The sequence below is a fragment of the Sordaria macrospora genome, chromosome 4 (genome assembly GCF_033870435.1).
Source record: "Sordaria macrospora chromosome 4, complete sequence".
NCBI lineage: Eukaryota > Fungi > Ascomycota > Sordariomycetes > Sordariales > Sordariaceae > Sordaria > Sordaria macrospora.
Window position 1 is genome coordinate 3,527,358 of NC_089374.1, and position 13,483 is coordinate 3,540,840.

General features: G+C 51.2%; 2 protein-coding genes across 2 annotated transcripts; both read left to right on the forward strand.

Moving 5' to 3' along the window:
- Nucleotides 1-3,886: 3,886 nt before the first annotated feature.
- Nucleotides 3,887-10,958, forward strand: SMAC4_08077 (uncharacterized protein). Its single transcript, XM_066090738.1, has 4 exons — nucleotides 3,887-5,575; nucleotides 5,635-5,737; nucleotides 5,798-8,782; nucleotides 8,853-10,958. The coding sequence occupies exons 1-4, from the start codon at nucleotides 5,406-5,408 to the stop codon at nucleotides 10,191-10,193; spliced, it is 4,599 nt and encodes a 1,532-aa protein (XP_065946900.1). The 5' UTR covers nucleotides 3,887-5,405; the 3' UTR covers nucleotides 10,194-10,958.
- Nucleotides 10,959-11,347: 389 nt separating this feature from the next.
- SMAC4_08076 (uncharacterized protein) lies at nucleotides 11,348-13,356 on the forward strand (the record flags this gene model as incomplete). The annotated part of the gene is made up of 3 exons (XM_003347136.2): nucleotides 11,348-11,743; nucleotides 11,799-12,028; nucleotides 12,160-13,356. The coding sequence occupies exons 2-3, from the start codon at nucleotides 11,873-11,875 to the stop codon at nucleotides 13,354-13,356; spliced, it is 1,353 nt and encodes a 450-aa protein (XP_003347184.2). The 5' UTR covers nucleotides 11,348-11,743; nucleotides 11,799-11,872.
- Between the last annotated feature and the right edge of the window lie 127 nt (nucleotides 13,357-13,483).

The following is a 13,483-nucleotide window of genomic DNA, read 5'->3' on the forward strand; positions in this document are numbered from 1 at the left end:
AGTATTTGAAAGCGTTGTGGAAGATGATGCCGAAGGGAGAATTGAGAGCTGAAGGCTCGCCCACAGGATGAGCTTCTTATGTAACCTCTTATCTCATCAGTGATCCACTAGTGGATCCCAGGCGACCGCCTTCGTGCATATGACTATGTGGATAGCTCAGTTACATGGCTGGGCACCTCATGGGTCTATGTAATTGTTAATGTGTGGCTAGTACTATGCCTTGTAACTGCCTTATACTACCTTGTAGTATAGAAGGCTGATTGAACTATTCCTTCGACGAAATTAGTCCACTCAGCCTCCACAGAACGTACTAGAATACAGAGGTTTTGCCACTGTATTCTGGAATTCTCTAACTTATTCAGTATTCCTTTTAAACTAATTTATTATCATGGAATGTATCAGAAGCTCATAGATTCAGTTCATTCCTTTCATAGTATAGTGCTCCTACAAGCACTCTTATCATCTTACAAAAGCTCCCTACACTCTGGAAGATTCTAGATACTTAATGTTTGTGTATATAAAGACCACTTATCTCCTTTAGTTAGTCTCTTCTTAAGCAAGCAAGCAAGCACAATCAAAGTAATATAATACAGTCTACTCCTATAGTGCAGAGTCCATCAAAATAGTTGTTTCTCACAGTGCAGAGTCTACTGTGCTCTTCTGTCTTAAGAGCAGAGTTCTCTCTAAGATCTCTTTTACAACATCCCTCTATTATCTTTGCTACTACGCTACTTCCTTTAGCGCTGCTGTCGTACTTCCTACCGCTTCCGCTCCGCTCTGCTACAAGTGCATAGTTCACTGTAGCATCTTTATACTAGTGCTATTATTATAAGCCAGTCAGGGCATTGCAGCAAACAGTAATCTATATACATATAATACACATGTCCGGTATCAAGATTATTGGTTAATTTTCGTAAGTAATCTAATCTATGGTATATAAATATATGCTCCCGTTATACTTTATTATTACAAAAATGATATTAATAGCTGTTATTATTGTAAATACGAATATAGCTCAATGAACTACTTAGATTTTTTACGGCTAATATTAGGAAATACAATTGTATAGTAATTATTATATATAAGAATTTTAATAACTAAATATACTAATATCAAATATAGCCTATCTACTATACTATTTATTAATACAATAACCGTACCATAAATTATATAGTAACTTTACCTATATTATATATTTTTCTTTACTTAACGTCACGGCGCTAGCGAACCACTATACCACTAGGCTATATTTCAAAAGAATACAAGTAACCGAAGCTGGCAGTTCGGTCGCTTAAGTAGTCTTATATAGTTTGTTCTGAAAGAGGCACCTGAGTGCATTCCGTGTGTCACAGGTTGACATTGGCTATATAGTGTGCATTCCGAGTTCTGCCTTGCAAGCAGAACATCGTCCTATCTTTTGTAGGTTTGGCCGTCTGGGCATATGCACCCCAGCCTGTCACACGTGACACTTAACATCCTAAATTATAAGAAAACCACCAAAATTCTTAACTGTTTTACTAAAAGTAGAGTATCTTCTACTCTTAATATTTTGTTAGTTTTAATACAAAAACCAAGCAAAAATACCAAGCAAAAATACCAGGAATCTAGCAATCCTAGTCCTAATCAAGAAGGTATAGCGGCTTATATTATCTTATTTCTCTTTTAGGTACATTGCTTCAAGTTTGGCAGTTTTTCTAGTGCCTATACTGGTTAGTCTAACAAAAAACGAGCTTGGCAACGATTTCAACTCAAAACCTCCTGTCTCCCATAAACTTTTCCCAGAAAGAGTTCGAGCTGATCAGGGCCTTTAAGTTGTTACTATACTATACTACTCTAAACTTGGATAGCTTATTTTTTTCTCCCGTTGGTGCTCTGGTAGACGCGATACAACGACCGTTTGGGGCATAGTTTCCTGAGTTGGTGGGAAGATGGACATGAAGCGAAAGTAGAGGTAGTGTTTATAGACAGCGATGACACAGTGTGTGTGTGTGAAAGATGAGAAGAGATGGCAGTGGTATCCTCGGGTTGATTCCCGAGTCGGTTGTTCTGCCTGAGCCGGTTTGGTCGGTCGTCATCAGCTACAATAATTCCTTCCTCTGCTTCCATTCATCATTGTCTGTTTGGGTAGAGGTAGTAACGATGGGAGGTTGAGATCTCCCCACTGATCAACACCTCGAAACATCGGCGGCGGTGGATGGTGGTGGTTGTACGTGTAGTGTACCGTTGTGCCACGAGCTGGGCTTGAGTGCTTGGGCTGCCAAAGTGGTCACGATGCAAGTGAGTTGGCCGGATATTAAACTCGTTTATATGTTTCCAAGGTATATCTTGAGAGAAGTTCACTTTCTTTAACATTAGCGTCCTGTGGAAAAGGTGTAAAATTGAATGTGGAAGTGACAAAAGTTTCGCGGGTTCGGGTTGACCATGCACAGTTTGGGGCCGGCCCACAGGGGTACCTCGAGCTGGAGCCCAATGATGATGGACGCTTGGACCCCCGGCGGATCGGCCCTGCTTTTTGTTAGACAACCCCGACCGTTCTCCCGTCTCCCGCCGTCATGGGTAGAGGTAAGCCTGGTAAGGCATGAAGAGATGAGCGGTAGCTCGAACCAAAACGATTTCTGGTTTTCAACTGGAACTTCTGCCCTGCGAAGGTAAGCTTCAGCACTCGATGTCTTCATCTGACCCCGGGAGTATTGGGGGGGTTTTGGGGGGCACGGTGACGGAATCCCATTCGTGTGAATCTGGCGGTTCTTCTCCAGGCCCGCTTTGATTTGTGGCTGTTGGTGGACCCCAGGGATGGAAGAGCCCCATGTCACGCACTCCCATTTATAATCGTAAACTGTCGGGTGTGCATGCCCCATGCTCGTTCCCAAACTCATATGAACAAAGCTGATGCATTCTAGATGAAAACGAAGATCGGAATTGATGTTTGCAAGACGAGAAAAGCGAAAGGGTTCATCTCCAAGAGCAAATGCGAGATCCAAGTGCATCTTGCTGCGCACCTAGTGTAGATTGAAGACTGTCACCTTCTTGCGCCCTTCCACCCCACCGCCGACTCGCAAAACCTTGTTGGCGCAGATCATGAAGAAGGCCGGGCGTTGGGGCCATCCAGGAGCTAGGCTTGGGGGCTGCCAGGGCAGAGCCAAAATGAGGGTGATGATGATGATGATGATGACCACGTTGGAAGCTTCAACTCAAGATCCCCAAGTGACGATGAGAGATTTTGCTCCTTTGTTTCTGCTGCATCTATACCTGGTAGGTAGGGAAGAAAGAGATCTTTACACAATAGCGGGTTCTCAGATTCCCGCATCAAAGAGCGGCAAGACGCCATGCGCTTGGCGCTGTTGTCAAAGCTCCAATAGGTTTAGAGGTATCTCCATCTACGGTAGTGAGAGCCCGGTTGCGCCGAGTTGGATGGATTTTGAGTAAAAGTCGCAGTGTGCCTAGCGATGCTCGTAGTCCGTAGCACAAGCTGAGAATATCTTGTGCACCTACCTAGGTAATGGTCGAAGGCACTGCATTTACCTACAGAGCCTACCTACGTTGCGAGGTGCCGGGGTGAGGATGCGACGCCGATCTTGGGGAGATCTTCCTACGAAGGACAGACCGTTTTTAATGACCGTTATTATGCCCAGAACACCATCGCTGGCAGACCTAGGCCACCTTGAAAGTTTGTTCCAGGATCTGGTTCATATAAGGTGAGTGAGCATACTATATGTCCATAAAGTCGGTACATGGATTGGCGAAACCAAACATGTCTTGACAACGAGGTGTGCACTTGGCCAGACGTTGTCGCTACCTACAACATGTACGGGCAACGAGAAAGAAGCCCAGGATGAATGTGCGGGCCGGCTCCTCTGCCAAGGTGCCTGAATTCTGAAATCTCCAAGTACAGTGCACAGTGTTGACATCGGTGCTCCTTGATTGGATAATAGAGCAGAAATAGTGGATCCCCGGCGGACAACCAACTCGAGGTGGATGGGCGGATTCGCAGCAGAAGGGGCTTCGTTGCAGCGCAACGCGGCGGGCAGTCTGAGGTGACGACAAACCTGCCTGGCGGCCCTGCCCTGACCTGGGCACCTGGGGGCTCCTGCAAAGGGACCTGTCCGCTGCCCTGGGACCCGACTCCTAGTCGTCGCATGCCCGCCTTGAGGTTCTTCCCGTCCTTTCCATCCTCTTTTCCCTCTCTACCTCTAGCCCCAGGGCAGACAGGCCACCCCCCCTTCCCGTCTACTTTCACGGCTCTTCCCTCCGCAACCAAACCTGGAGCACATCCACCCAACATCATCCTGGTTTTTCCCTTTTGACACTCCCACCTCTCTACCTCTCTACAACCTACCTTACCTTACCTTACCTTCCCTGGGCCTTGTCTATTTTGCCCGTGACGACAAAGCGAATGGAACGAAGCTTCACTTTCCCCTTCGGCTTCCGCTTCTAACCTGGTCACACCTTTCTCTCCCACTTCACTTCCACCGACTGACTCCCAGTCTTCCATCTCACCCACCCAACCCAACTAACCAAGACGAACTGTTTGGTCAAAGTCAACAACCGGGTGCCCTCACTTCCCATCGAGTACGACGACGACGCTACTAACTAGCCTTTCATTCTCGCGGTGCACTACGCTCCCAAAGCTAGCACTCGTGTTACTTTCACTTTCCTCTCCTTAGGTTGGAGTCCCATCCTGTCCTCGACAATCGTTGACGGCCTCTGTTTTTCTCGCACGTCACTCCAGCTTTAGATCATCTCTAAGCCGCGACCCTGGGACCCAACGACTTGTTTCTTATCCCCAGTGGAGGACGGACTCAATCAACCAAGCATTCTTGCCGGCCCATTCTGCCGCGTCACTCCGTCTTCAACCCGACCTGGAAACCCTGCAGTGGAAATCCGAGGCCGATTGCTAGCTGAAGCCCCATTTTTGCCGCCATTCACGACCTGACCCTCTGCCTCGATTTGTCCTGTCGTCCGCACCCCGACCCCGGATTTCGTCAAGAGTCGAGAGCCCATACTTCGAATCCACGACCCAAACCCCGCCGACTGCCTGACTATAGGCCGCCATTACTTTCAGCCCGCCTGACTACAGCAAGTTGGCTTGGACATCATTCATCCAGAGGCCGCCGCTCTCTTCACCTGCAACCTCCATTCCCGCCTTCCTCGTCCGAGCTCCTGCCTCCTCCTCGTCGGATGCCGAAACCACACAACCCGATTACCTAGGTCATCCGTATCCCACGACTCCTACCCGGTTGCCGTCGCTCGGCCCGACCGTTCAGTCATTCGTACCGCCGGAACCGTGTCGAAACCACCGACAGACGCTTTTGTTCCCACCGCCTAGGGAACTTTGTCTCGTCACTCTCTGCTGCAACACCACCACTAGTCGATAGGCGACTGACCGCCATCGGCTTTCTGCGGCCATGGCCGCCAACATGCCGCCGAGGGCCCAGGCCGGGCAAATGATGCAGCCTAGCGCGATGCAAGTCACTCAAGCCGTTTTATCTAGGCTGAACTCTCAGCCTACGCCAGCGACTGGCTGGCAGGCTACACACATACAGTTGGCGGAACGCGTCCAAAAGGCGTCAGCTTTGTACGCAGCTCAGCCATTACCCGCAAAAAAACAAGTTTAGAGGCTGACATTCACTCCAGGGCTACCAACCTTAAGTTGGCTGGGCAAGTCGAGAGCTGGCAAGAGGCGGTGAATCATGCGATTGAATTCGAACGACGGGTCTTTATGCAGTCCCCGGATAAGGTGAGAAGCCCCCCTCTGCATCATCAAACCGTGTTAGCTAACTCAACTGACCAAACTCAGCCGATGTACGAGAATCTGATCAATCAGCGATTTCAACAACTTGTAGAACAGCGGCAGGCTCGTGCTCCTCTCCTCCAACAACAAATGCAAGCCAACGCGATGAGGCAGGCTCAGATGGCCCAGCAACAGCATCAACTTCAACAGCAGCAGCAGCAGCAGCAGCAGCAGCAACAGCAACGTCAACACCAACAGCAGCAGCAGCACCAACAACAGCAACAACAACAACAAATGATGATGAGCCAGATGGCTATGCAAAGGGGAATGGCGCAGCCAGGCTTTCATCCCCAGCAGCACCCAGCTCAAGTTACCACAATGCCGCATTCCCAACCGTTGCCCATTGGTGTCCCTAACCCTCAAATGATGCACGCTCGGTTAGGTCAGATTGTCATGCAAATGATTCAAGCTCTTCCTACCGCGTTGGTTGAGCTACACGACGTTCAACGCTTAACCGAACGGGATAGGCCAATTATCAAGCAGCTCGCTTTGAAAAGACTCGCTACCATTCCTGAGCCCCTAAGAGACTCAATGCGGGAAAGGGTCATGTCACAACTGGCTCCACAGCACGCGCAACAGATTCGAACATTGGGATTGGACCCGTTGATGATCTTCTACGAGCATCAAAGCTTAATGCTGGTGCGTCGTAACATGGCTGCTCAGCGTCAAGGCATGGCACCACATCCTCAACAAGTTCCTCAACCGCACAACCAAGTCAACCCTGCCTTGATGAATCCCCTGGGCCAGTCTCATGGTGTTACCGATGGGCAGCTCCTCCCGCCCAACCTAGAGGCGATCCGAAACGAGCAGCAAATGGGCATGCGTGCCCAGGAAGCCGGCCAAGTTGTCGTTCCGGCAAGTTCAGGTCCCGGGGCCCCCGGACGCAATGACACCCCGGGCCCCATGATCAACCATATGCACCCGGCGGGTGCTCAGCAAGGACCAAATCAAACGCCGCGGCCACCGCCTGGATTCCACCCCCAACAGGTCTCGATGGAAACGATGAACCCCGCACAGGCACAGGTACCGATAAGGGGACAAGGACCGAACCGACATCCTCAAGGGCAGCCTGTAGGGCTTGGAGCACTTCCCCCAGCCTCACAGAGTCCGGCGATCAACAATATGGCGGTACCAATGCAACCGTCCCCCGCCCCCATGGCCCCCGGGGTGAGAACAACGCTGAACCCGTCGTTTAACCACCACGCGAACCCGAGGCCGCCATCAATGCAGGGTAACATCAACGCCAGCAATCCTGCAATGGCCGCGATGCTGGGTAATCTGAACCCGAACAGTGGTAGTATGCCTGGAGGCTTGCCTGAAAGCCAGATCAAGGACATGATGGCCAGGTGGGAACAGCAGAGGACCTCTACGGGCACCCCTCAACAATTACCCAAGCATCCTCAAGTGTCCGGGATGCCAGCTCAATCTCAACTGATGAACCCCAACCAACCGGTGAACATTGGAAACGCTCAGCAGACCGCCGGTGTGATGCCGCCTGGTATGCAGCCAGGTCCTGGTCAACCACAGCTAAACGGTCCGCAGAACGCACAAACTGCGACGATGTTCAACAACAACCCTCGCGCTTTACAGGTGGTCGACAGTTGGGATATTCCCGCAAACGCGATCAATATGTTGCGAGCAATCCTACAGCCCTTGGTCTTGCCTCCAAATGTGAAAAAATGGATTCATCTGAAGGCTTGGCAGCAGACCGCAGGCCTACCTCCTCATGTTCAGGACAAGGTCACCCAGGTGCTGAGTAGTCACCAAAACCAGCAGTTTCATCACATAATGCAACAAAGGCGAGCACAGGCTGCTGCCGCGGGCGGAGCTCCGCAGAACCCTAGCGGGTCCGGCCCTTCACAGCAACCTAACGGAATGCCGCTCATACCCCCAAAGACAAACGTTCCTCCTCAAGTGCTTCAGATCTCCCCGCAGGAACTGGAGGCGGCCCGCCAGAGGTTTCCAGGCGTACCGGATCAGGCGCTTCAAGGTCTGATACGGAAAAGCAAGTATGAGAATTTTGCGAGGAAGCTGCAGGCAATGAACAATGGTGCGGGTGGGGTAAACCAGAAGCCGATGGTGCAAATTCCCCCCGCAGGGTCTAATCAACCAAATACGGTCTCTGCTGGACCAGCGGCGCAAACACACGCTCAGTATGCCACGCAAGCCGGTATGCAGGTCCCAGGCCCATCACAGCTGCCCCCATCGTCGCAGCAGCCACAACAACCACAAGGACAAGCACAGGCGCAAGCACAACCACAACCGGCACCACCAGCACAGCATCAACAACAGCAGCAACAACAGCAACAACATCAACAACGGCGGCAGCAGCAGCAGCAGCACTATCAGCAGCAGCAGCAGCAGCAGCAGCAGCAACAACAACAACAACAACAACAACAACAACAACATCAACAACAACAACAACAACAACAACAACAACAACAACAACAACAACAACAACAACAACAACAACAACAACAACAACAACAACAAGTACAACCTCCGGTCAATAACATGCAAACTGTTCACCAGAAGCCAACGGACGGTGGTGATTCAACTTCTGCGACTCCCACGTTGTCTGCTTCGAGGATTGGCCAGCAACCTCGATCTGCCCCGCCAAACCCGCCAAACCCATCACCGGTCGCGGCCCAAAAGAATCTCAAACGCTCACATCCAGGTGATGTGACCGATGTACCGCGCCAAAATGGCGTCCCCATGCAGCAAACTCTGTCGCAAGCGAAGCAACGTAATGCCGCCCGTCCACAGGTCAGTGACCGATTCAAGAATCTATGGACAGATGCGACAAAACAGTTGCAAAAGGAAATCGAACAGAGCCCATTGCAGCCGGTCCCCTTGCCAACGGATGAGTGGCAATCTGCGGTGCTCAAAATGCGCGAAATCAACGCAAGGATGAATGAGATACCCTCTATTCCGGGGGCCTTTGATCGAATGGCAAACGATGAAAGCTTGGTCAGAAAGTTTGCCCGTGTGGTATGTTACCTTCTCCCCGGGAAACTAACCAGATATTGTACCAAATGCGCTGACAAATGTACAACTTCAGAACCAGAAAATCAAAATGCAGCAAGAAAAGGGGCAAAGCTCGTATCGTAACCCCTTGACTATTACGCTCCATGAGATTGATCAGACCAAGCTGTTCATGGATAGTCTTGTCAACCAATTGAAGGCAGGAGCTTCTCAGCCCGCAGCTCAGTCTACGAAACAAGTAGCAGGCCAGCCTCAGCCTCATCAACGTGCTGGTCCACCTACGCTGCCTAACGCTGCTCCTTCGGACAAGCAAGCACAGGTGCCCAAACAGGCACCGAGTCGGGCCCCTAACAAGACTACGCAACCTCCGGCTGCACCGACCACGACACAGCCACCGTTCGCACTCGGACATGGCCCTGTGATGTCCCCCGCCGGCAATCCTGTCTATCTCAACAAACCCGCCATTGGACCGACAGAGCTGCAGTGGCCTCCTCGGAAGAAGGCCAAAACCGGTGGGCCTCAAACAACATCCCCAGCGGCTCAGCCAACTGCCGGTGCCTCTCCCCAGATCCAGGCACCTTCGCCGGAAACGAAGCGACAACAGGTCCCGGAACCGACGAAGCCGCAGCAGGAGCTTTACCTCTGCCCTGACGCTGGCTGTGAAGGAAATGTGATTGGCTTCGTCACCGCGGAATCGCGTGATTCTCATTACCAAGAAGAGCACGTGAAACCAAATGAGGACCCTTTCAAGTTCTTGCAGGAGAACATGGCTCTGGGTCTAGGCTTGGATGCGCACGGCAACACCAACTCGATCTCGACTATGGCGGAGAACGTTCCTTCAGGCGCGTCCGGTAGGGCTTTGAATAGTCCCAAGCAAGCTCAGACGCCCATGAACAAACAGGAATCGGCAGCGACCCCCATGTCTCGTGACGCCTCGATGAGGAGGCAGGGCAGCAGACTAGGGGCTAGGGGGCCTGAGGCTGCAGGCACGCCAGGAAGCGGCAACGGGGCTCCTGCGCAAACGACAATGGGTGATGATGCGTGGGCAACAAGTGGAATCAATCCTCAGCATCTTTCCAACTTGTTTGCACCGTTTGACCCGGCGCAAACGTCTGAATTTAGCATGTCGTTGTCGGAGACACCAAACGACACGCCAGAGTCGAGTAAGATTTCTGAGCCAAGCAGCGATATATCGGACGGCGTGGGTCTTGATATCAACATGGACTGGGCCACCATGGACCCGGAGTTCATGGAAAACATGAACAGTGTCAGCCTTGACGGCTACGAACCACCTGCCTTTGATAGGGAGATGATGTTTAACGACGCGTATGCCAACGTGACGTTTGATGACTCGGCCACGGATTTTTCCAAGCCTTTCAAGCTTGACCCGTCACTTTACATGCTGAATACAAACTGACTGGCGCTCTGTGGTGGAGAAATGAAGGAACCTGGGGTCTTGGGGCAGGATGAAAAGAGGAAGTTTGGTAGATGATTGAATGTAACTTCAAAGGCGTATGGGTCATATTAGGGGTTCTTTCCTGGGGCAGCGTTTCGCTGGGTTGCGATGCGGAATAATGATATCTTGGTTTTTACTTTTAATCCGGCATTTATTGGTCTGTCGCACTTTCTCTTTACTTTGCCATTCCACTCTTGTTGTGCCTGATCTTGGGATTCTGGGCCCCTTTTTTTGACTTATTTCATACCACCGATATGAACTGCTTTTTGGTGTTGGGCAAGCGGACGGAAGAAGAATGAGAGCAAAATAGGATGTTGGAATCGCCAAGCGGAATCGGGGATGTATGACAGAGCGAGCTGCTTTGGGAACGAGAAGGGAACCAAGAAGGCCGATTTATTTAGGGAATTGATACCCGTGAAGGTTTTACGTGTTCATCAGCAACCTCACAGTTTCTAATGGATGATTTTGATTCTCTAACCTGGGGACTTGGGCTTCAGCTGGATGTTGAGGGCGTTAGACGAGCGAGCACCCTGTCAGGGGCTGTTTGAAAATAATATTTACTTACTGCTGAATTTAGTTAGCTGTTTTCACGGCGTACCGGCCCCCAAAAGCGCGTCTCGGTGGAGCCGAGGTTGCATTTCGTTTTCATGCATCCCGTCCGAGTACTTGTAAGTCCCGGGCGCTTGGGTGTATATACAGGTAGTTATAGCGCAACGACCGGTTGGATTTTGAACCTCAGTCAAGTCCATGTGCATCCTCGGAGTGGTTTAGAAGAAAACTTGTGAAGTTCAATGCTTCTGCTTGCATTCCAAGATTGGGGCGAATGTACTTAGGAGTATCGCCACTCCACTATTAGCGCGGTAGGCACCGCGATTCAGGCACATCGCAACTGGAGCCAGCACACTAGAGGTTAGACTAAACAATGTGGATTTAAACTTCAATTTGTTACGTTACTAAAACCACGACATCGCGTCTTGCCTTACACAACCTTCAACGCGCCTCACCTTCAATTCCCAGGTTTTCCAACGACACTTCACACCAAACTCCAAGTGTGTAGCTGGTGAAACACGAGCCGGAAAAGAGCATCAGAAATAATTTTTTACCGGCGGGCAGCTATGATCACCATCTCGCCGAACAAACGGCGAATTCTCGGGTCATTAAATCCCAATCTCAACGCGTCGGCACCCTGCCCGGAGCCGGGCTCCAAGTCTGAGTTCGAGGGTGGGCAACTGGAACAGGAATTGGAGCTGCAAGTGAACGAATCGTCTCTCCTTCCCTCTGCAGGGTCGTGTGAGAAAGACCGTGGTGAACAAAATCAGGAGCCGGCTAGGAAGAGAGTGTGCCTTGAGCGAGATCATCGGGGACCACAACACCAGCACCAGCACCAGCAGCATCAGCAGATAGAAGCTGGTTATATCGGTCATAGGAATAGCAGGAATCAGTCCAGTTCGGCTTCTCCTACCGAGCGGGAGTTCACGGTCTTGTTTAACAGCAAGTCGACTACCAACAACGTCTCACAGTCCACGGCCACAGACATGGAGCACGAGAGAAGACAATCTCAATCAGTGCTACCAGCCCTTCATCCAACCCGCGTGGCAGTCGAAGGAGCACAAGGAGCAGCAGCCTTTTCCGCCGCCCCCATGGCCACGAACCAAATTGCCTATCCAGCTGGTCTTGTTGGTGGTGGTGGTGTTGGTGGTACCTTCAACAGTAATCACAATCACAAGCAGCAGCCAAAGAGGACAAAAGCAAACCAAAACCCGCGTCTTCGGTTGCCGAATCAGGCGGCTAGACAGGTACGTACTACACGCCGTATTTTTGTCATAAAAAACTGGGTTTTCGTTGCCATAATGATGATTTTCTCTCCCCATACCTATGTGGGCATGTGGATGTGGATGTGCTGACACTTGAAGGGGAAAAAAAACAGAAAGCAGAAATCCTCCGTCTGCGCCTTAGCCTAGCAGCTTACAAGATTCAGACAGGGCAGACGGACGTCCCGTTGGAGCAACTGGAGGTGGTGCGTTCTTCGTTGCCATGGTTCCAGAGTCAACGGCCAGCAGGTGGTGGTGGTGGTAGTGACGGAACGATGAACCATCTCAATGGCTATCATGATTTCACCGACTACTCAGCAAGCTGGAGTTTCATCAGCAACAGCAGCACCAACAGTAACAACAGCAGTCAAGGCCAGGGGCAAGGTTACGTCCAGCGAGTAAACCACCTCCGCCACGCCGCCGGAGCGGCCATCGAAGCCGTGCAAGCAAAACAGGAACGTCGGACAGCATGGGGGCGGGAAAGGGAGAGGGAACAGTATAGGGAATGGTATGAACAGTTTCGTCACCACCACCATCATCATCAAACTTCTGCGTGGGAGGATGTCGCCGCTGAGCAAGGACATGAAGAATTCTCCAAAGATCAAAGGCGGCGGCGTCAGCACCGCACTGTCAGAAGCGAAAGTGGACGGAAGCCGCTACCTGATCCGGGGACAAGGGACAGCTGGGATGGTTCTGCTTCCACAGGCACAGCAGCTGCTGTCACGACCGGGGCCATGACGACGACGGCGGCGGCGACTACATCCCCTCATTTTAGTCGGGTGGATCTAGCGGAACGCGCACTGCAGGCGCATCAGAGGCTTCATTCGAGAGCAGTCACAGAAGAGGTGTTGATGGAGCATGAGCATGAGCACGATGAGATCGACGAGGAAGACAGCCTGCAAGTCGCACATCAACAACAACAACACCAACAACAGCGTCATCAACAATACTTGACAACAAACCACGCCCATAACGGGTGGGTAGTAGTACCCCCTACTACAGAAAATATCCAGGAAGTTCCCGATGACATTGGTGAAGCTGAAGGGAGGAGAGAGCTGGATCTGGATGATAATGACGAGGAGGAAGAACTCATATCACACCGGGTGGTGGGCTCCGGTTCCGGTTACTCCACTGAGCCCGAACCTCAGCCTGAGCTGCCGAGTTTACCGTCGTACGAGGTGGATGTGGGGCTTCAGGATCAGGCGGGATCTGGAGGTGAAGAGGAAGAAGAGGGAGGCGAAGAGGAAGAGGAAGAAAAACATGGAGATGGAGACGAGGCAGCTAGTGGGTTGTTGAGCTTGTCAAGGGGCTAGCTGATAGCCGTTGAGACCTGCGGTCTGGATCTGAGTGGTTGCTCGCGGTGTCGGCTTTTGGTTGCTTTGACACATTTTGGGTAGAGATGGAGATTGTGGGATAGGAGGCGTTAGATATAGAGAGAAC